This window comes from Protopterus annectens, chromosome 17.part0 (genome assembly GCF_019279795.1).
Source record: "Protopterus annectens isolate FY-2018-M chromosome 17.part0, PAN1.0, whole genome shotgun sequence".
Taxonomy (NCBI): domain Eukaryota; kingdom Metazoa; phylum Chordata; order Ceratodontiformes; family Protopteridae; genus Protopterus; species Protopterus annectens.
In genome coordinates, this window is record NC_056751.1 from 249205035 (window position 1) to 249229321 (window position 24287).

The 24287-nt window shown below is 38.8% G+C and overlaps 1 protein-coding gene across 1 annotated transcript in view; it reads left to right on the plus strand.

The window, feature by feature from the left end:
- Nucleotides 1-24287, plus strand: part of ANO3 (anoctamin 3) — a 3574693-nt gene that overhangs the window by 3440728 nt on the left and 109678 nt on the right. Inside the window, exon 22 of the mRNA XM_044059352.1 lies at nucleotides 13045-13190. Within this exon, the coding sequence (XP_043915287.1) occupies nucleotides 13045-13190 (146 nt within the window). The remainder of the gene's footprint in view (nucleotides 1-13044; nucleotides 13191-24287) is intronic.

Consider the following 24287-nt stretch of genomic DNA (forward strand, 5'->3'; position numbering starts at 1 on the left):
TAGCATCCCATTCTCACAGTTGACTGCATTGCCCTTACTCAGTTTACCAAAACCCAACCAAAGTAACTTAGAGCATCAGCTCCTAATCCGAACAGGACCCAGTCACTGGATATGAAGGTGGATTAGGAACATATCACAGTCTATTGGGTGTCTTATTTGTTTATTTCCAGATACACATAGATTTAGTAATGAGGTTGACCATACATATTAATATAAGCCTTCAAACAAGCACTAGGCCCTTGTCAGTGCAACGAAGATCTTCAAGCAGAACCACAGCATAACAGTATATATATGTATATGTAGTATTGTGCAAAGGAACAGGCACTCATCTGATGGAGGTTTTTATTGTCATTCTTACCTGATAGAAGAAAATTCACATGATAGTTTTATGAGAATTATGTGTATTGTGCCATAGAGAAGCTAGGTTCCTTTAGTATGCTTTGTCACACCATTGTCAAATGCAAACATGCTGCCTTCATAAAAGGTTGTCAAGACTGTTGGAGGCTGTTTGTTAAATGGCCCCAAAACACATGACTTTATCTACTTTTTGTTCAAGGTGACAGAACAAATGAACTCGAACAAAGTAATATGTCAATCCTATTGAAAGAAAACGCTATTAGCATTGATGTGTGCCTTCCTCAAGTATATTTTTGGTGGGTTGAAACCCAAATGGCCGGGCATACTTACGTGAAAGTGCTTTTCACCGAAGAAGCACTATCATGTAGGTATGCCTGTTTCTGAGGCTGTACTACAGCGGGTAAGGAAAATTCCTTTTCACCACTGTAGTGCAGTCTCGAGGACAATATTAAAGTGGGGGTGTGGGGGGTACACCCCTGTTAAAATGTTAATGCAGTGTTTTTTTTTTTTTTGTAACATGCTTTAATGAAAGTGCTTTTTCGATAAAAGCACTTTTGTTAAAGTGTTTATTGTTATGGATTCGGGCATTTGCTTATTCGAGCAAATGTCCTAGCTCCATTTTTGGTATATGCTTACTGAGAAGAGATAAAATGTGTCATTGTTGTTAGTGTTCTGCTTTGGTAGTTTGCCAAATTAAACTTAGGACAAGTCAGATAAGATGTTATAGGTTCATAGGTAAGTAGTAGGTTAGCTGCACTTGTGAGCCATTTTATGCCTAACCAATTACCCTTTTGGTATCTGAATTAATTTGTTGTTAGACTGGCCTTATTCATTCCATGGTTGATAATTACATATCACCTCATGAGAATAATTGGGTCATGCCATAAATAATTTTGGTGAACCATGCAAGGGATAAAACATTTAGGATCTGCTTCTGCCCATTAGTAGTACAGGAAGCAGTTCTGAGGTAAATTGTTTGTTCTCATCCCACAGATCCAAGTTGGTAGGGATGATCTTTGATGGGCATGGATGAAGAGTCTTTTTCAGAGCAGTGGTTTTCCTCTGTGAGATAAACCTGTGCCTTCAAACTGTTCTATTAATACTGCAGAAAAGGTTTAGTTCCTTAGGCTATTTCAGTACTAATACTTTAATGACCAGCAGGTAAGCTTGGCTGAGATTGTAAGATGCAAGTAAGCTTTAATAAGCATACTGTTAAAGAATTGCCAACATTGAAAGCCTTTCTGTTGTTGCCATGTAGAGAATACTTAACTAGATAATGTATAAGCCTTGGGTATTGAAATGCATATGACAGTATTTGTAATAAAGGACAGGATTACGTTATTTTAAGAAGCTCATTACACTTGGAGACTTCCAGTCATCTCTGCAGGCTTTACCCATAAACTAAACAGAATGCCAATCATGTGGTCCATAACCTGTACAGTAATCCTTTTAAGCAATGTATCTTGAGCTTATTTCTTATTTGCTTTTCATTTTTTACTTTGATCATGTTTTCCCCATGAAACAAGTAGATAGTTGTCAAGCAGCAGGTCTTTTCTTGGATAACAAACATGTTTACAAGTGGGGGCATCAGATATTTCTACTTTCAGCATGTTACTTGGTACTTTAATAAAGATGAATATAAATTATAATTAGAACTGCAGTGCAAGAAGTGGTTTGAGTTGAGTGCTGCTTGTTTTTCTTGTACTTGATTTTGACTGGCATTCCATTAATGTATTTAAAAAAGTAATTTGTTTTCATGCCTCACAACCCTTTTGTTTCCATCTAGATATTAAGTAAGCTGTCATGCAGCCAATGCATTGCAATATTTTTATTCTTCTTCACTGCATTTTGTCTTGATTGGACTCTCATAATGATGGTTTGGCACCCACGGCAGTGTATTTAGTTAGTTTTTGTGGTTTTGAGCATAGCTCCTCCCCTTTCTAGTTGGCCGCACCCCTTCCCATTGACCCCACCCATTCAGCTGTCTCCTGCAGCCCCCCTTTGATTTGAAGTCACCAGCCGCCACTGTCTCTCACTAATATCTAAAAAAATAATTTCAGTGCTGGTTATCGAATGACATCACATCTGGTCGCCTGACTGGTACAATACACACCCAGAGCTTTACTAAGATCTGTGGTAGCATCTGAAGGCTATAAAACTATTTCAAAAACTTCCACCCCTCCAGAGTAGCAATTAGTTCACCCCTAAGGACAATACAGTAAGATTCTTAGTCCTGGTTTTCCCAGACATTTTTGTCTCTGGCTGCAATCCGACCTGTAAGATAAAATCTTTATGGCCTAAACTAACCCATTTAATTTTCAACCTGTTTTTCAAAATTAGCTGGACTGAGATTAAACTCTTCCCTACCAGAATTCTCTGCTAAAACATATACATTTAATCAGTTATAATTATACTGTCTAACATACATGTATATCTGATTTCTGTCCAGCAGGATCCACTGTTGATGCATTTTTAACACAATCAACTTTACAAATATATATTTTAACACAAACATCTGTACAAATCAGTGTGATGGTCAAATAATATAAACACTTTACAAAACTCCAGCTAGCTATGCTGGCATATGTTACACATGCAATGCCCTACTCTCTCTGGCACAGATGGCACTATCTCATATCATCACAAGCTCATATATATAAAAAAAATAAAGTAACATTTTCAAGTCTCCAATGGCTACTACTTACACAATTATACAGAGCAACAAATTGAATTAATGGACTCCCACCACTACCCATACTTTCTTTTGTGGGAGTACACCCTCTCCTTGAAGAAGTGCTTCTGAGGATCTGGGAATAGTTGGCCTCTACAATCTACTTTCTATGCCCTTCCTTTCCTCACCTTTCTGCTTAAGATGACGCCTTCAAATCTCATTAATATGATCCTTATACATCCGTATCAACTCCCCCGTCTCTTCTGTTCACATTAAGAAGACCCCAATCTTACTAAGTTCCTTGTCATACCATTTCTTCTTCATCCAACACACCATTATGGGGACATTTTCTCTGAACTCTTCCTAACTACCTAGTGTCCCTGAACTTCAAAGTACACCATGTAAGCCCAAATAGGATCTGGTACAGCAGGAACATGGCCTCTCTGCTTCTGTAGTCTCTCCATCTGAGGATTTGTATTTATTTACTTCTTTTGTTTGTTTGTTTACAGAGGTACAACACTGATCATACCTGGTCATTTGCAGACATTACTAGGTCAAAAATAACACATAGCAATCACTGTGTAATGTTGTTATTGTCAGACAGAATGGATTCTCTTCACAAGCTCAAAGTTTCAAAACTTTGAACTGCAAATGGTCGAGACCATAAGATTGAAGTTTTGAAACTTCAAACATTTTGAATGGAGATTGCCATACAGCACAGAACTGGAAATTTACCATTTTCCTCACTGTAGTATGATCTCAGAGTTGGTATATTTATTTAGGGGGGGTGTGGGGGGGTATTTTTTTCAGGGGCGGCTCGTGCTATAGGACTGCAGCACCCCACCTAGAAAAACCAAAAGAAAAAACTGTGAAACAAGAAAACAAACAAAAAAAAAATCACGAGTCCTGACTCCTCCACGCATGCGGGGGCACATTGGGAACTCAGACTGCCTTTGTCAGCAGTCCGGATACAGAAGAAGAGATACCCAGGAATCTATGCGATGAGATACCCAGGAATCTGTGCAGTGACAACCACACAGAACAGAGTAGCTCTGGACTGCTTCATCTGCAGGCAGAACCAATGAGGACTGAGAGGTGAGCTCTCGCAGGGATTTCACTGCTGTGCGGGCTTCGTTCCTGACTTGGATTGTGCTGCTGGACTGGAGGCTTTGTTCGTGAAACTGCTGGACACATTTTTTACAGCAGGTAGGGAAACAGTCGCTGGATACATTACTGTTGTGTGTGTGAGGCTTTGTTCGTGAAATGGCTGGACACATTTTCTACAGCAGGTAGGGAAACAGTCGCTGGATACAGTGTGTGTGTGTGTGTGTGTGTGTGTGTGTGTGTGTGTGTGTGTGTGTGTGTGTGTGTGTGTGTGTGTGTGTGTGTGTGTGTGTGTGTAATGCCCCAGTTGCTATATACTGGTGGCTAGAGAGAACACATGGTGGTGGGTAGAGATACTCATGCTTGAACCCTGTACCTTGGATGCAGGTGGCAAGGACCTGAATTCCCTACCCACAACCATTTGTAAAAAAAATTGCAGATTTTTGCCTCATATTTGTTCTGTTCCTCATAAAATCTGTGGTTTCTGTAGCTTCATTTTTCCTTGCAAAGTCTGTAGTGCAGTGGTGTACTGGTAGTATTGCTGCCTGACAGCTACAGGTTCTCTGGTTTGATTCTTGGCTGGGGTGCCTTCTGTGTGGAGTCTGCATGTCCTCCCATCTTACAAAGATGTGTCTGGAGTTTCTCCCTGCTCTGCTGAAAATTGTCTTTTGTTCCTAGTCAGACTAGTTTCCTGGTTAAATGTTTAAAAATAACAGGGCATTTGAATTTCAGACTTCATATTCTTCAGAAAGTACATGGTAACACAAAACATTTTATTCTAGCAGTTGTCTAAGTTTATAACATGGATATTTGAAATGTGTCCCTATTTTTGGGACTGTATTCCCCCATTATTGGCTTTGTCCAGATATTTTGTGCTAAGATTGAGAGCTATCTATGGTGAGAACTGAATTCACTGAATGTTTGGGGGCACTATTCCCCCCATTACTGGCTTTGTCCACATGTATTTTGCTAAGAGGTTGAGAGCTATGGTGAGAACTGAATTCACTGAGTATGTCTGGGGGCTGTATTCCCCCATTATTGGCTTTGTTCAGGTGTTTTGTGCTAAAAGGTTGACAGCTATGGTGAGAACTGAATTCACTAAATGGTAGCCATTTAAGTTTGTCTTCCTCTCTTTCACAAAACAGCTGATTTGGCATAATGGTATGTTTTTCTGACTGTTTTGCACAGGGTCCCCTGGGTTAAAGACGTGGCAGTGAAATGTATGGTGGTAACACAGCATTTTATTCTAGCAACTTTCCAACATTATACAAGCAATGTTTAAAATGTGTCCCTGGTTTTTGGGCTTTTGTTCCTCCCCCAATAAATTTCGGCTTTTTCCATATTTCTTGTGCTGCAAAGTTCAGAGATACAACTGCGTGTCGAGTAGATTTTACAAGGAGCTGAGAGCTGCAGGGGAACAAAACTTTAGTGCTGCTTATTCTGAGTCTGCTTGCATTGTTAATAGCACAACAGGTAGTGTACTTGGTTTTGATGCAAAAGGCTGTGGGTTCTACTCCCACAGTAGATAGATGGTTTGCTGATACTGTACTGTGTTATAAAGGGGGTGGATGCTGCAGTCCTTTTTGGCAAAGATACTTAGAGTAATAACTATGAACCTGTTATCAGTTTGCCATACATTCCCTATTGCGATATTACTAGCTTATCATTTTTTTTAATGCGTGCAACATAGGCAATTTATTCCTCAAGGGCAACAGGCACTTTATTTGTAGATGAATAAACAATGACATATAAAGTTGTTTGCTAGCAGCAACCTCTTCATTGTTACAGATTTCTTTAATGTGGAATTATTTAGATGACTTTTACTATTTCAGAGATTGTGCATATTTACTGATACTGGTGGACTGTAGAAGGTTGAGTAGACTTTAATGATGGAAATGTTCTGAATTGGGCAGTTTTGTCATTGGTGCGTGCATTTTATTTCATTGTTTACTGGAAAAATGTTCAAAACAATATATTTAAAATGCCCTATAACAACTGCACTGTATTGTACAAGGAATACAATTTAATACAATCTGGAAGGTGTATCAAAGAGCATGTGTATGTTTTGTGTTCAAGGGGCCTATGATTTGAAAACAGCCCAAAAGGGGCCTATGATTTGAAAACAGCGCAAAGTTAATCTTTATCTGCCACTGGCAAAATGTATTTTCTTTGAATGTAGGTTTCAATACTGTTTCAATCCATGTGAGTTTCAAGGGCAGAGAAGTTTTAATGCTAAGTCTGTTTTCATTGTGAGACTGCATTGCTTTGTTTAGCAGATATCTATTTGGGTTTGTGCTGTAAAAATGCAAAATAAAACTTTCAAATGAAATCCAAATCATTGCAGAAGTAAAGCAGTATGCACATTACAGTGTTTATGGTAAATGGGGCAAAATAACCAAGGAATGGGACATTGGAATGGCTGCAGGAGGGAGGCTCCATTCGACCATGATTTTGAGAGGGGAAGGGCAGCAACCTCAGACAACCCTGGTTGAACTATACCTCTCAGCTGTCCATATTTTTGCAGAATGAATAAATATTTGCTTCTTATTTTTGGTTTCTTCCTCATAAAATGTGTGGTTTTCTGGCAAATAATTTAGGAATGAAGTCACTAAATGACAGACATTGAGTTTCAGACATCATAACCTTCAGAAAAATGCATGCTAAACCAAGACCTGTTATTCTATCAACTGTCTTATGTTTATACAAGAGCAATTTTTAGTAGTTTGTATGTTCCCCCAATATATTTGGCTTTGTCCAGATTTCCTGCATTAACAGGTTGAGAGATACGTGCAAATAAATTGCTTTATAGAATTAGGCATATCCAAACCTCTCAACTGTCCCCGATTTTAGCTCAAAATGTTGCTCTTCCCCTAATAATCCCTCTGCAAAATGGCAATTTTGGAAGAAAACATGGAGGGTTTACAATTAATAAATAACTGTAATAACCAGAGATTACTTTTATTTCAGAAATGCATGTAGATTCTTTTAATTTGTCAGCTGCTCAAGTTAGCAGTACTAATATTAAAAAGTGTCTCTTCTTTGACAGGTTCCCAGCTGTATTGTGTGGCTATTTTATATTTTTGCATCACATTTTTGGTCCATTTTTCATAAAATTGTGTTTTTTTGGCAAATTAGTGGCAAATCATTAAAGACTCATCATCATCTTCTTTTGGCTGTTCCCGTTAGGGGTCGGCACAGCAGATCACCTGTTTCCATTTCTTTCTGTCCTCTGCATCTTGCTCTGTCACACCAACCACCTGCATGTCCTCTCTCACCACATCCATAAAACTTATCTTAGGCCTTCCTCTTTTCCTGTTACCCAGTAGCTTCATCCTTAGCATCTTTTTCCCAATATACTCAGCATCCCTCCTCAGCACATGTCCAAACCAATGTAATCGTGCCTCTCTGGCTTTGTCTCCAAACCTTCCAACCTGGGCTGAACATCTAATATACTTATTCCTAATCCTGTCCATCCTTGTCACACCCAGTGCAAATCTTAGCATCCTTAATTCTGCCACATCCAGCTCAAACCCCTGCCTTTTTGTCAATGCCACTGTCTCCAACCAATATAACCTAGCTGGTCTCACCACCCTCTTGTAGACCTTCCCTTTCACTCTTACAGGTACTCGTCTGTCACAAATCACTCCTGACACTCTTCTACACCCACTCCATCCTGCCTGTACTCTCTTCTTCACCTCTCTTCCACACTCACCATTACTCTGAACTATTGACCCCAAGTATTTAAACTCATCCACCTTCGCCACCTCTACTCCTTGCATCCTCACCATTCCTCTATCCTCCCTCTCATTCACACACATATATTCTGTCTTAGTCCTGCTGACCTTCATTCCTCTTCTCTCTAGAGCATATTTCCATCTCTCCAGGGTCTCCTCCACCTGTTCCCTACTCTCACTACAGATCACAATGTCATCTGCAACCATCATAGTCCACGGGGACTCCTGTCTGATCTCGTCTGTCAACCTATCCATCACCATTGCAAATAAGAAAGGGCTCAGAGCTGATCCTTGATGTAACCCCACCTCCGCCTTAAACGCATCCGTCACTCCCACCGCAGACCTCACCGCTGTCACACAACCCTCGTACATATCCTGTACCACTCTTACATACTTTTCTGACACTCCTGACTTCCTCATACAATACCACAACTCCTCTGTAGGCACCCTGTCATATGCTTTCTCTAAGTCTACAAAAACACAATGCAACTCCTTCCGACATTCTCTGTACTTCATTAAAGACTGAAGTTAGAAAATAATGACAGACATTTCAGTTTCAGATTTCATACCCTTCAGAAAATTCATACTAATGTAAGACCCACTATTCTATTATCTTTCTAAGTTTATAAGAGCAATATTTAAAAATTGTCCTTATTTTTGGGGCTTTGTCTCACTTCTACATATGGCTCTGTCCAGATTTCTTGCTCTGAGGTTGAGATGTATGACAAATGTGTCAGGGCCACTGCAGTCAGCCAGAGACATTTCAAATTGTGACAAACTTGTTGAACCCCACTCCCCCATGTAGTGACTCTGGATGTGTCCAAGCAAGGCAAGGAGCAGTTATGCAGTGTAAATGTGCAGACTGTCCCCCCTCATCCAAGGTAAACACAAGTACTATAGTGGCTCTTCATCTGTCATTGATTTTGCAGAATGTTCTTGTTTCTGTCATATTTTTATACTGTTGATTTATGCTTATTATTATTCAAAAAGTGCCTTTTGCTCTGTGTTTAAGTAGCAGTGCTTTAATGACCCAGGTAAGCTTGTCTGATATTATAAGATGCAAGTAAGTTTTAATAAGCAGTATTGCCAACATTGAAAGCCTTTCTGTTGTTGCCATGCAAAGAGTACTTACATAACTAGATAACGTATAAGCCTTGGGTATTGAAATGCATATGACAATATTTGTAATAAAGGACGGGATTACATTATGTTAAGCTCATTACAGGCTTTACCTGCAAACTAAATAGAATGCCAATCTATCATGTGTGGTCCATATCCCATGCAGTAATCCTTTAAGCAATATATGTTGAGCTTGTTTTTTGTTTGCTTTTCATTTTTTACTTTGATCATGTTTTCCCCATGAAACAAGTAGATAGTTGTTGTCAGGCAGCAGGTCTTTTTTGGATAAGAAACATTTTTATAAGTGAGGGTATCACAGAGAGTGCTACTTTCAGCATGTTACTTGGTACTTTAATAAAGCAGAATATAAATTATAATTAGAACTGGAGTGCAAGGAGAAGTGATTTGAGTTAAGTGCTGCTTGTTTTTCTTATACTTGATTTTGACTGGCATTCCAGTAATGTATTTAAAAAGTAATTTATTTTTTCATGCCTCACATCCTTTTTGTTTCCATCTAGATATTAAGTAAGCTGTCATGCAGCCAATGGATTGAAATATTTTTTTTCTTCTACACTTCATTTTGTCTTGATTGGACTCTCATAATGATGGTTTGGCAATTGGCACCCAGGGCAGCGTATTTAATTAAAGTTACAGTTTTTGTGGTTTTGAGGATAGCTCCCCCCTTTCTAGTTGACCACACCCATTCCCATTGACCCCACCCATTCAGCTGTCTCCTGCAGCCCCACTTTGATTTGAAGTCACCAGCCGCCACAGATTATTTTTATTACAATTTCAAGTTTCAAAACTTCGATCTTATGGTCTCAAACACTTGTAGTTTTGAAACTTCGGGCTTTTAAAGTAGATCTGGCAGAATATACATTTTTAAACAATTACACACGTGCATGCATGTACACACATACACATACACAAAGTAGACATAGTACATGTAAAATTTTCAGATAGAAGATATAATTTTAAACAGTTACAGTATAATACATGTATAACATGATGAAAAGGGGATGTTTGGGTGGATTTATGTTAAGAAAGCACTTATGTTTTGCTTGTTTGAATACGAAAGGTTTTAGTTCATAGTGAAATTAAGGAAACAGTGTAATAGAGCTGCTTCGTCTAGTCCAAGGTTTGAGTCCCTCAGCTTCCATTTGTCTACTGTGTGACCTGAGTAAGTCACTTAACCAGACAATGCTGCTTAGTAATTGGGAAAATGAGCTAGGCTACTCAATTGTCTCCTGGACTGCATACCTAGTAACTACCTATAAATCTGTTACAAAGGGAAATCCTGAAATAAGTGTTACAGATACAGGCTTTGATTCATGAGTCACTTTTGACAGCTGCACACATCTTTGTATTAATAAAAGAACAAATGCTGCATTAAACAGGCCAGATATGAGGAGCCTTTTGCAGAAACAGTGACAGACATGCCTCTTTACATAGGTTCATAAGTGTTTACCAGGTTAACGACCACAAGGACCTTTTTAATCTTAGCCATGCATCCCAAATCTCTGATGAGTTCTGATACCTTTGATAAGTATAAGCATGGGCCAGGGAGATTAACCATTTACAGGTTACCTGATTGCGTCAGAGACATGGGTGCCAAACCAGGGATAAATTTCTCATTTCCCATCCAATTGTCCAAGTTGCACTTGAATTGGATTAGGGAGGAACTCTGCTTTACATGGATGGGGAGCCTGTTCCATAGATGGAGTAATCTCTGGGATACATACCTATCTCTCCAGCAGGTCCTATTTATATCACAGGCAAGGCTTAAGTCTTTAGAATTGGTAATTCTGGTACTGTTTGTTTTGTGGATATGCAGAAGGTCCATCAGAGTGGGTTCAGATAATGCCCTGTATGCCAGGCATAGATCTCCCCTCAAAAGCCTGTAGGAGACAGAATACGGGGATAGGGCTCTGAGGCTGTCTGCATAGGACATATTACTTACGCCCTGTATTCTTTTAGTGATGAACCTCTGTGGACGTTCCAGTTGTTGGATATGCCTGGTTAGGTATATACCAAAAGGTACATTGTACTCAATGATAGGTCTGATGAATGCTATGAATAGAGTGGAACAATTACTTCCTTGGACTTAGATGCCATACCTTTGTTTATAAGTTGCACAACATAGAATGATTTCCTCACCACTGTTGACACGTAATGAGCAAATTCTAGATTACTATCTATGTGTGTCCCTAAGTCCCTGACTACTGGGTCAACTCTAAGGGGTGTGTTGTCAATATGATAGTTACCATGGATGGATGACTTCACAAAGGATACTATTATGCATTTCTTGGCATTTAGTTTTAGTCCATGACTCTGACACCAGTTGTTTGTCTATATCAGCCCCGCCTGGAAAACAGTTGTGTCAGTATGACATTCAGTGACAGCTCCTAATTTGCAATCATCTTCAAATTTAGTTAGCCAGAGGCCACTGACATTGACCTTGACATCTGAGAAGTAAATGCCAAAAAGGAGCAGCCCAAAGACTGATCTCTGAGGGACTCCACTTGTGACTGGCCTCTTTGTAGAGGTGGACTCCCCAATTCTAACTTCCTGGGTCCTGTCTGTGAGCTTGTTGTCTATCCACCGGGTGACATACGGATTTGTACCTAACCTCTTGAGTTTGTCAACAATCCCCGAGTGGGGTATTGTGTCAAATCCCTTGACCAGGTCAAGGTAGGCAGTGTGAATGATTTTGCCCTCATCTATTGCTTTGGTGACCTTCTCAAAGAACTCCACCAGGTTGAATAGGCATGATCTGCCATTTACGAAATCAAGCTGGGTTGGGTCCAGTTTCTGGAGGTTTACTTTATCTCTGTTGATCATCTCCATCATAATCACAGTGCTGATGACTAAAGGTGGTGTTAAACTTCCCCACTGGCATGTGAACTTGAGCACACAACATAATTCAAATAGCTATTCAAGTCATAACTCAGAAGCCAGTCATATTCACTATTACACAGAACACCACTGTTGCATTTAATCCTTGGAGTATCTTTCCTAACTGTATCTGAAACTGAGAGCCCAAGTACCATGAGCAAAGCATTCAGTCATGAATGGTGCATTCTGTTACACTTTTCATATAGTAATATGGCAGGTCTCCCTCATCTCCATCTTGTCTGCAGCTCTGAACTAACATCATTGCTAGGTTTGCACAAACATAGATTGCTATGACATTGTACAACCCCAACAACATGCTTACGTGCTGCATAATCAGATGTCTTCTTGCACAGATCTGTGATTTATTATAGAGGTTTAACAAACTGTACTGCCAATACAGCAAGTGCACTGTACCGACAGCCATCACCAGTGGCTCTTCCAGGTAGGAGATGCTGATGCTTTCTCACCAGTGGCCTTTGTTAACTAAAATATCCATAGCCTGCAGGCTCTCCACAGAACAAGTGCCACTGGTGTGCCACTAGGACTGTATGTCAGTTTATGTGGAGTCCAATTAGTGGCAATTCTTTCAGCAGATCTGTTTTATCTAATGTACCCTATGGCTATAGCACAAGGAATGTTTTATGAATCCTTTCCTTCTTTCTTTGCTAACGCTTTATTTCAAAGGGTTCACTTTGTGACCAGTGATGTTTACGAAATATGTCCTAGAAGTATCTTGAACAATGTTAATTTCTGTTCTTTTGTAAGAGACATAATCATCAGATGCATTTGGAAATGGGCACTTGTTGCATATGAACCCCATTGTAAAATATGGTATATAAATGATTCACTTAAAAATAAACTACTGCTAGAGTTAGAATAAAACGACAACACCCAAATCATTATGTAGTAATAATAAATGTTACACAGGTCCATTTAGAGGAGAAAGCACTGCCAGAACCAAGAATGCTTTCCTCTTAATATGGTCTCTTATAGACAAAGGTACACATCCAAAAGCTATTTTCAAGTGGTATAGCTCACAACAAGTAAACTACATTGTACTTTATTTTGAAGTATTTGCAAAGCAAAATATTCATTGTAGATTACTCAGCAAAATAAATAAATATTCTTGAAAAACCTAATGACATATTTCTCTTGCATTTCCAGGCTGTTACAAAACTGGTGGTCTCGTCAAAAAATAAAAAAAGGAGGCCAGAGCATGGACAGCAAAATGTTTCTACCTCAGTGGGAAAAAGATTGGAACCTCCAACCCATGAATGCGCATGGATTAATGGATGAATACTTAGAAATGGGTAAGCAGTACTTGATGTGTGACAATTACATCTATTTAAAGTAGTAAATATGTTATATGTTATATCAGAAGGTAATAAAATAAGGATAGGATTCACAAAAAAAAGAAATATGTTCAAAAAATTTGAATTACATTGTAGATGTCAATACCTTGTGCTTAATGAACAACAAACAATGCACATTTTTCCTTCCTCACTACAAAATATCACCTACATTGCCACAGATTCATGTCATCTCACAAAGGAAATTTCAGTTAATGATAATGCTAGAAAATTAAATAATTAAATCATCACCTTAGATAAAGCTCACAGGTATATGTAATATGTAAATGTGTGTGTACACACACACACACATATATAAATATATATATATATATATAGGAACACTTCACAATGCCGAAATCCTGAAAGATCGAATTTCATATGGCCAAGACCATATGACAGAACTTTCGGAATAACGACATTGTGAATGGAGATCAGCATACATCACGGAATGGAAGATTTCCCTTTTCCTAGCTGTAGTGCGATCTCAGAGTTGGAATATTTAAGTAGTGGGGGTGTGGGGGGTTGCAGAGGGGCTTACCCCCCTGCAGAAACATTTAAATTGTTGGGGGGGTTGTATTTGTTCTGGAATTTCAATATTCCGAAACATCGATCACATGGTCTCGGTCATATGAAATTCGATGTTTCGGAATTTCGGGATTCTGAAGTGAATCCATATATATATATATATATATATATATATATATATATATATATATATATATATATATATTTGTGTGTATACATGTGTGAGGGGGCACACCACAATGCACAATTCAGGTGGTGAGATTGCCCCACGCACCTCAAATTTGTAAATACCAACGTCAAAGTAATATAGAAGTGGAGAAAGTTGCAAAGTGCATTATGTCTGAAAGCCACTACTTCATGGGATCGGTACTTTTGGAAACTGCCTTAGTACAACCACCTGGCTGTCCACTGCCATGCATACAAAAATCATGATTTAGCATTTCCCTTTGTGTGGCAAATCTGTGCTATTCAGAATCTTCAATGCTCACTGTGGCAGGTTATCAGGAGACTGAACATTGCTCTCTTAGGAATTTGTCCCTTTGACTTCTATACCATTTTGCCCAGTAGACTTTTCACACAAGAAAATTCACACCGCAAGATGATGGTTGTCCTGCCTCCATTCCATCCTGTATGTATATTAAAAATCAGTGTGTTTCTGGAAATGCAGGCTTACCCAGATCTTTGTTGCATCAAACAACATAGAAATTGTTCTTGTACTAGGACTTTGCAGCTCCATTTTTTGTCAGCTTTTAGACTGGCAAGTGTGACTGTTGCAGTGAAGAAATGGGGCATGAGCTCCTGCAGCAAAGAAATTCATACTCTTTAAGAGTAACCATGGGTGGTATTCATAAAGGAGTTATGTCCTACTGCAGTGACAGTTTGTGTTGAAAGGGACACTGTGCAGGGTGGGACTAATTCAGAGACACAAACTACAGAGAGAGCAGTACCCTATACAGCGTGTGCAAATGACTGCTTATAGATACACAGATGTAAATGAAGTAGTGCAACCAAATGAGATGCAAATGACCAAAGTGAAAACGTGTTGAGATTTATAGATGTAACTGTATCAACTTGCTATTTATTTGCACTCCTCTGTAGTGTATTAGTGCATTAGCCCCCAGGCCACTCACCTCTAAAATTAACCCCTGCCAAGTCTCAAACCCATGACCTTGTCAACTACAGCATAGTGCAAAATGTACATCACACCTGGCATTTATCAAACTGAGCTACCGAGCCACTGTTCTGAGCACAGGGAGACATGGCATGCTGAAAATTTCATCACTGGGTGCAGCTGCAAAAATACTTCAGCTTCAAAAGAATGCAACCACATCTAACACTGACTGGGTTGTGCATCACTGCTGACCACAGACACAAAAGTGATTTAGGCATTGAATTACCTACCACGGCTTGACTTGTTAGGGAATAATCTCCTGCTTCCACATAGATCAAGATAAAATAAGGGCCATATTAGACCAAATTAGACATAAACCACCTACTTGCTGAATCTAGGAGAATATGTGGTCTACCTTTCACTGTAGAAACCAAGGTATGTACTAGAGCTTGTACTATCCCAACTATTGGGACTTTTCAGCAATCACCTGGAGATACATTTGGTGTATCGCAGGCTTCTTCATTACAAGTACTTAAAACTTCCTCAGCATTACGTTTCTGCATGAGGAGCAGATAGAGAGACACCACACCTAAGTGTAGCATAGTAAATTGAGAATTTCCAAACAGTTGTTAATTTATCCTGCACAGCCTAAAGAATGCTGTAGTTTGCCCCAGACAGCTTTGTTTCATTTTTCAGGAGAGAAAAAAAAATACTGTCTCATGCAAATTGTGTTCCTGTCAGTTTAGAACTTGTAAGACTTAATCCAAATCTTGGAGATACAAGGCAGCTTCTGTCTCTTTTCCAAAATATTATAAGCTAGAAGGTGATAACTATGTTCCTTTGAGAACATAACTGATAAGACTTAACCCCACATCTTGCAAATGTAACGTTAACTAGAATTTTAGACTTCAATCTTCCCAAGAGCTCATTGTTTTTATGCATTAAGTGTTTAATGCTTTAGACTATAAGTTGGATCTTCATCCTGGATGATCATTCACTGATTGAATATTATACCTGTACACGGGGTTAATTGGGAATGTCAACAAAGACTAAAATGATGGTTATCACCTTGTCTGAAAGGAATGTAAGAGAAGTAGTGATTTAAGCCTTAGGGCCTTTAACCAGTGGACATAAACATGATACTAGTATAATTTACAGAGTTCACTGCAAAGTCTTTGTCAGACAAGATTATACAGTTAATCGTTTTGTGTATTCTCAGTGAACTCTAGGGTTGAATTCTTCCAAGAACGAGCATACTGATTTATATGATACACAATGGTCTGCAACTTAAACTAGACATGAATTGTACCTGCTATGAGCCGCAATTCTATTATTCCATTACAGCTGACACAACATTCATTTTTAGAGAGCCTCACAACTGAAAGCAAACTAACATCTAAATGACAAAGTAACCAGGACCAGTAAGTTTTATAACTTTGATGTTTTTGTTTTTCATTTAGTTCTGTTACATGCTAAGGATTTGGTGAATAAAGCTTATCCATGTTTCATTAATACTCATTTAAGTCCTAGTGAATGAAATAATGAATTACTAGGAAGAGGCATATAATTAAGAAAATGTTCACCTGCAGGAAATAAAAACTGAATACAAATATAGTCCCTAAACCGGTCAACCGTACCCATAATTTCAACATATGAATTTATTGATCTGCAATATTTCTGGTATCCTAACAATATCTATAGAGGCATAAGGCATATAGTTAACTTTTATTATGTTATCACCAAGTTAAAATTAGTAGAAGTAGTCCTATATCTTTTGTGTCATAAAGCTTAATAAATAAAACCACACACTTTAGTCCATTCTATATGATGATGTGCTTGCCACAACAGAATTACAGAATGCGTGTTTGTGGGTGTGCATGTGTGTGTGTGTGTGTGTGTGTGTGTGTGTGTGTGTGTGTGTGTGTGTGTGTGTGTGTGTGTGTGTGTGTCTGTGGGCTATTTGAGTAATTTTACACAAAAGTGTTGACATTCATAGGACCATAGCTCATAGGAGGGGGGTCTATATTACACATGAATGAAACCAAGTCCGAGGCAGCCTGTAAGCTGACCAATAAATAACTATAATTACACAAAAAAATTGGAGACCATAGGACCATAGCCTCATAGGAGGGGGGGGTCTATAACATTGGACCAACCCAAGTCACTTAACTTCGTTCGCCTGACCATACACAAATAAACTGCCATTTCTGCGATTGGCCACTTCAGAGAATTTTAAAATTGAAAAAACTAAGCAAAAAAGCAGAAATGAGACAGTATTCCAAACCTGTCAAAGTGGGGGGAGCCACCCCCACACCACCCAATGTCAGGGCTGTGCCCCCCACACTCCCCTAACTAAATATATTAACTCTGAGATTGCACTACAGTGGGGGAAAGGGGGAATTTACGATGATGGCCAAGCAATTTTTTTTCCCTAGGAAAAAATTTGCTGTAGTGGCCGTTCACAGAAATGATAGTTCACTGTTTATTGGTCAGTGAACAGGCATTCGCTGACTTTGGTTTTTGATAACGTAATATAGACCAGATAGGAGGTTACTAGGCTTACAGCCACAGGGCCCTTACAAGCCTAGCTAAGTTCAACCCATGTTCCCAAGGGTGTCTGTTTCAAGCAGACACTAAAAATCAACACCTATTGCCCCTGTCTAAGAGGGACAGAGGTGGAACCTCCAGGGTGAATTTCCAGTTACCTATCAAATCATCCAAATTATGCTTAAATAGGCTTTATTTAACATGAATAGTAAGCTTGTTCCAAAGGTGGGGCAATCTCTATGAGACAAATCTGTCTGTCCAGCAAGTTCTGTTTGATGCCACAAACCAGGTTAAGGTCCTTTCAGTGAGTGGCCAGTGTGCCATTTGACATGGGAATGTGCAGCATTTCCATTAAAGCTGGGTCAGAGATTGCTCTATATGCAAGGCACAGGTCACCTCTGAGCAGTCTGTATGACACAGAGTAAATTGACAATGATTTCAGTCCGTCCACATAAGACAATCTTGAAGACAATGAATTTTCTTTGTAAGGAACCTTTGTGGTCTCTCCAATTGTTGCAAGTGTTTGGAAAGGAACATACAAAAGGGAGCATTGTACTCTATTATTTGCCTGATGAAGGAAGAGTACAGTAGAGTTATAACCTCTTTTTTCTGGAGGTAATGCCCTTACCTATGTGATGAGCAATATAAAGTGCCCATTTATCACTGCGGAGACATGGTGATCAAAATTAAGGCTGCTGTCGACCTGTGTATCCAGATCTCTCACCACTGACTGTGTGCTTAGGAAATTTCTATTGATGTGGAAGTTTTCAGGAATATTACCCTTGCCAAAGGAGATGGTAATGCATTTGTTGCATGAAGGTTAAGACCATGAGTTTGGCATCTGTCATTAATCTGCTTAAGACCTTTTTGAAGGATGTTGACATCACTAGGGGTTTAAATGATCGCTCCCAGTTTACAGTCATCAGCAAACTTTCCAGCCACAGTCCTTTGGTTTTAGCCTGTACTTCAGAAAGAGGGCATTTAAGAACTACCACTGAGGACAATTGTTATGCATTTTTTTGCCTGTTTTTTTTTTTTTTGTTACCACCGCTTCAGTACTTACTACTTGGTCTAAATGTATCTTTTGCTGATTTCTCTTACTTGAACTGTAATGGACAATTGCTTAAGTATTTTATTGCATATATTTTATTGTTTTTCACTTCAATCCTATAATTTTTCTTGCTTATTTATTTATTTATTTGTTTGTTTATTTATTTGTTGCATTTGTTTACCCGGAAGGTCCACTGGGCCTAGGTGAGCCCATTTTCAGTGGAGACCCGTGGCGAAAATCTCCACATAGATTAAGCAGTACACACATGAAATAACAAACAGTATGGAGTATATATACAGTCACAATACTTGGAATAGTATGAGCACAGGTGCAGATTTACAGGAGATATTTACATTGTGAGTTGGGTTACAATAATTTAAACAGTACATACATGAAATAACACACAGTATAAAGTATATTCAGTCACAATGCTTGGAAAAGTATCAGCACAAAGTACAAATTATTTACATACACAGTACATATTTGCATTGTACAATTCCGTTAATACTGATAATAAGATTACACAAATAGAGTATCATATGTGTAATTATTAACTGATGGAGGTTTGTAGGCATGATCAGTGGAATTCTATGAAGACAGAGAAGTGCATATGAAGTCAGTTATGGTAAGTGAGAGATGGAAGAGAGTGCAGGTGTAAGATGGAATAAGGTAGAGATGATAGTGGAAGGAGTCAGATTTTGGAGACTGTTATACTGGCACATGTACAAAGCCAAAGAGAAGAGAGGTGTTGTCTGAGGATGTTCTTAAAGACAGGAGGATTGCTGGTGGTTCTGATTGAAGGTGGGAGGGAGATCCATAGTTTTGAGACAGTAAAAGAGTAGAGCATCGAACCAGCTGAGAGATTTGGCTTTTCTACTTTGAGCAGCAGTTTGTTTTCTGATCTAAGAGTTATGTTTGGGTGATACATGGTCAGCAGAGAAGAAAGAGAAGGGCAAACAGATGGTTTGTATATACATTTATGTGTAGTAGTTAGTTGTAGATAAGTCAGGTAGTGCAGAAGTTTGATCCAGTTTAGTTGACATATGGATGAACAGTGGTGGACTGAATATTTTGCATTTTTACAAATTTAGCAATCTTATTGTAGCATGAGTCTAGTTTGGTTTTCAGGGAGAACTGGATGTTGGTAAGGATTGGGGCACCATATAAGAGAGAAGGTCACAGGAAGGATGAGGCTAGAGCCTTTTTTGCAGTGAGATTAAGGAAGGTATTGTGTCTGTAGAGAAGTTTTTGGTGCGTTTTTTGATGTTGCTGTGAATATGTAGGTCAGTGATGACACCTAACAGTTTAGTACCTGGAACAACATAGAAGTTTAGTTTTATTGGGATTTAGAGCAAGGTGGTTATTGGACATTCAAGTTTCAGTTGATGTAAAGGATAAGAAGTTGTAGCCGAGATGTGGATTTGGCACTGCAGATGACTGTAGAATCATCTGCCTATTGGATGACAGTGCCTTGATCAAGAGTGGCATGGGAGTTTTTAATGAATATGCTAAATAGGAGGGGACCCAATATGGATCTTTGGAGTACACCTGAACTAGTGTTTAGGAATGGTGAGAAGAAGTGTTGCTATTTGTTGGATTGGTGCCTGTTGGAGAGATAGTATAAGAGACAGTTTAAGGTTGGTGGTAAGATACCCAAGTTGGAGAGCTTGGAGAGGAGAAGGGTATGGGATACTGTGTTGAAGGCCTTTGAGAGGTCAAGGAAGAGTGAAGAGACAAAGTAACCAGGATCACAAGCCCTATTTACAGTGTCCATAAAGGAAGTGAGAGCTGTGCTAGTACTGTGACCTGGCCTGAAACCGTGCTGAGTGAGAAGAAGGATCTGGTTAGCAACCAGATGACTAAGAAGCTGGCTGTGTACACATTTTTATAAAATTTTGGAAATGGGAGAGAGAGAATAGTGATTGGTTGGAAATTGGAGATATCTGAGTTGTTGCTACCTTTATGTAGTGGAAGGACGTAAGCTTTTTTCCAGATATGTGGTACAAGGGACTCCTGACTAGATCTGTTAAAGAGTATGCTGATAAGATAGGCAATGGAGCTTGTGGAAAGTTGTAGGAATTCAGCTGGTGAGTTGTCAGGTGCATTAGTACATGGAGTTTTTTTTAAAGTGGAGGTAGATATAGGTGAGAGGAAGAAAATAAGTGGAAAGGAAGTCAAGGAGTGTGATAAGGAGGATTCAGCTAGACTGGGTTTTATTTGTGGGAGGGTGGCGGTTAGTTTAGCTATGGTGTCAATAAAATATGAGTTAAACAGTGAGGCTATCTCAGTGGGAGTTTTATCTGGATTGGAGTAAGGATTATTATTTGAGCCTGGATGAAACAGAGAATTAATTGCACCCCAGAATTTCTTAGGGTTTCATGTATGTTGATCTTGAAGAGTTTGGAAGTGTTCTTTTTTTGTTTTTAATGATTAGTCATTTTGCCTGATTGCGTAGCTGTTTATTATGAATGAGATCCAAAGGATTTTTATTTTTTTGCCAAACTTTCCAAGCTTTGTCCCTTTTGGTCATGATTTGCTTTGTGGGTTTGGTAAGCCAGCTGGCATGCTTAGCCTTTACTTTTTTTTGATGGAGTGGGGCTAAACTATTTAAGATACTAAGAAATGTTGAATTGAATAATTCAACAGCATTCTCGAGAGGGGAGAGTTCTTATTGCTGACCAATTGATACTTTGTAAGATTTCATTAAAGGTGATAGGGCAGAAATGAGAAAGGTTTCTGGTTTGCTGAAATTGTTTACTAGGAAGTGAGGTATATTTGCTTACTGTGAAGGCTGGTGAGTGGTCACTAATGGTATTTGATAGTATACCAGAGGAGGAGATGTTGTTTGGCTCAGAAACCAAGATCCAGTCCAGGACTGAGCCTGTGTTGCTATTAATGGTGGGTCTGGTTATATTAGTGATTAGCTGGGCGTAGTTATACAAGTTGATATTGGTGGAAGGGTGTTGATTAGAGATATCAAGCCAGTTAGTGTTAATGTCCCCTAAGATGATATTTTCATTTTTAATATTGTTAGTTGTCCAGGCAAGGATGTCTTCTACTGTGGGAATATTGTTGCCTGGGGGGATGTATAGGACCACGATACAAAGGCTTTTATGACTGTTAAGTTTGAAGAAGACTACTAGTATCTCTGCTGTGGAGAATTGTGGGACAGGTTTTGTGTATGGAACTACTCTGAAGGTGTTTGGCTATATCAAGGTGACACCACCTCCTTTTTTATGTAGTCTGTCTGTTTGAAGGCAAGCATAGCTAAGGGGTAGGAGTTCAGCATCTTTTATATATGGTTTTAGCCAGGTCTCTGTAGCTGCAGTGAAGTTGGGTTTATTTTTGGTTAACCAGGCATGCAGGTGTGGGATATTATTTCCTATGCTTTGAAGATAAAGTGTTCTGAAGTTTAGAAATCTTGAGGGATTAGGGGAGTTGTAGGTGGTAGTAGAGGGACCAGGATTTGGATGTATGCCCTCTCACTGAATTAAGCCACATTCAGTAGGGAGAGCTACAGGTTAAAGTTTCTTTTTAGTTTTGTGGTGGCAATATAGAGTAAGGTTACTACACTGGTTATTTTGAAGGGGGACGATTTTTAGTTTGGGTAGTAAGATTAAGTCTGTTGTGTATGGATTAGAGGCTTGATTCATCAGTGTTTTGTTTACCTCATTGTGTTGTTCGTGTTTAATAAAGGATTTATCTACAGTTACAGCTTGGAGAGGTTCATTGGACTACCACGGTGCTTACTGCTTTCTTCTTTTTGGTTGTTGGGACTTAGTTTGTGATTTGGCTTATTACTGGTTTTGGTAATGGCAGAGAGCGCGGAGACGTCCAACTTCCCAAGCACACCATTTCTTTTGCGTGATGAGGCAGATGACGTGCCAGTTACAAGGGCGGAATTTCGGCAGGTTGTCAGCCTGCTTACCCAGATCAGTAACTCATTGAAAAATAAAGAAAGCAACCCAACGGTTACATCTGGGGTTGCGGGCAATCAGCTTCAAGAATTTGGAGAGAACAACATGGGTCCAGAACACGACAATGAAGCATCTGTTTCAAATGCGATTGGGCGACTAAATGCTACGGGACATTCAATGGACATTTTTTCAAAAAACGGATCATCTTCATAGCAGCAGGGTGCGAATAAACTAGCCGATAACAATGCAAGAGCTTTTAACTTTGGGGCATGGACAAACAAAGCATTCATTTTTGAAAAAGGTACTGTTGATAATTCTTCAAAAACAAGTAAAACGGACAATGATTTTTTATTGTTTAAAGATAAACTGTATGTATACAAGGAAATGCAGTTAGAAATTGATTACCTGTACGAGTGTGTTAGAGTTAAAAGAGTCCCAAAAGGGCTCCGTTTAATTAAATTCCCTAATAATGCTACTCAAGGGACACAACTCTTTAAAGATATTTCAATGTTATTAGATAATACAGGTTTAGAAATGTTGCAACTAATGATCAAGGACTATGAAAAGAAAATTGATGTTTTATTACAAGAGTTAAATGATTTGAATGAAACTATTATTTCTGATATGCATTTTTCTAGGGTAAAAAAAGACTATGACAATGTTTTCACAGATGTAGACCAACATTGCATGAAAATAATGGACAGGAAAATTAGAAAGTTGGAAAGGGACTTAAGAGACTACAAAAATGGTACAGCTTATCGGACCTTTACTAGAAGTGTTTGGTCTAACAAACAGAATTACAACAAAGTTGTTAACAGCAATGTATATGAACAGGATGATTCCCCTACAGTTAATGAACCACCCAGGCGTAGTGAATGCCTGGCGCAGAAACAGGGTAACAACAGTAACACAAGTACACCTAACAATAACCCAAACCAGGTTTTTCATTTTCCTCAGGGAAGACAGGGGAACAGGGTTCAGTTTCAAAGCAATCACAACTGGGTGAGACAACGGAGATAAACAGATCAAAAGCTACCAATGATGTAGTAACAGTCATTTCAACAGCTACTACTGAAACCTGTACAATAATTTCCAAATTTAATTTCACAATCTATAATTTTACTGACATGACCATTGATGATACACATTTTGACCTGTTTACAAAGGGTTTTCAATTTGTTCCAACTAAACCCCTAGATGTAACTAAGACAATTATGGAACTGAAACTCTACACAAGACAGCTCAACTTAAATGTATTTTTCAAGGGTACAACTTATGTTAGGGAGCCTGTTAGCAGAACCAGCACATTTAACCCCCCTCTTCACCCAGTTATTAAAATTTTCGAGGAACTGGTAGAGACAGATATTAGAAAGTTGAAAAACACCAGTAACACAAAAGAAAATTTATCTAATAATTGTTGTTCTCTCATAAATCAACTTGGAGAGGAACAAATCAGGGTTATGAAACCGGATAAGGGGGGTGGGGTGGTTTTGATGTACAAACATGACTACGATGCCAATATACATAACATACTACAAGACACCGAACAATACAGCATCATTTCCTTAAATGAAATTAATATAGCGTATGCAAAAATAAAATTCTTATTACAAGATCATTTATTGCAAGGGGTAATTAACGAGAAACTACTGAATTTTTTAATGGTTAACAAACCTCTTACCCCAGTCATGTTTGGGATTCCCAAAGTACACAAAGGTTTAAACCCTTTAAAATTTAGACCCATTGTGGCAGGATCTGGAGGTATCACAGAACCTTTAGGAAAATTTGTAGATGTGTCTCTTAAGAAAATGGTTTCATCCTTTGACCACATTTGCAAGGACTCTTGGGAATTCCTGAAAAATATTAAAAATGAATACTATAGTTGTACCAACGTAATGGTTACA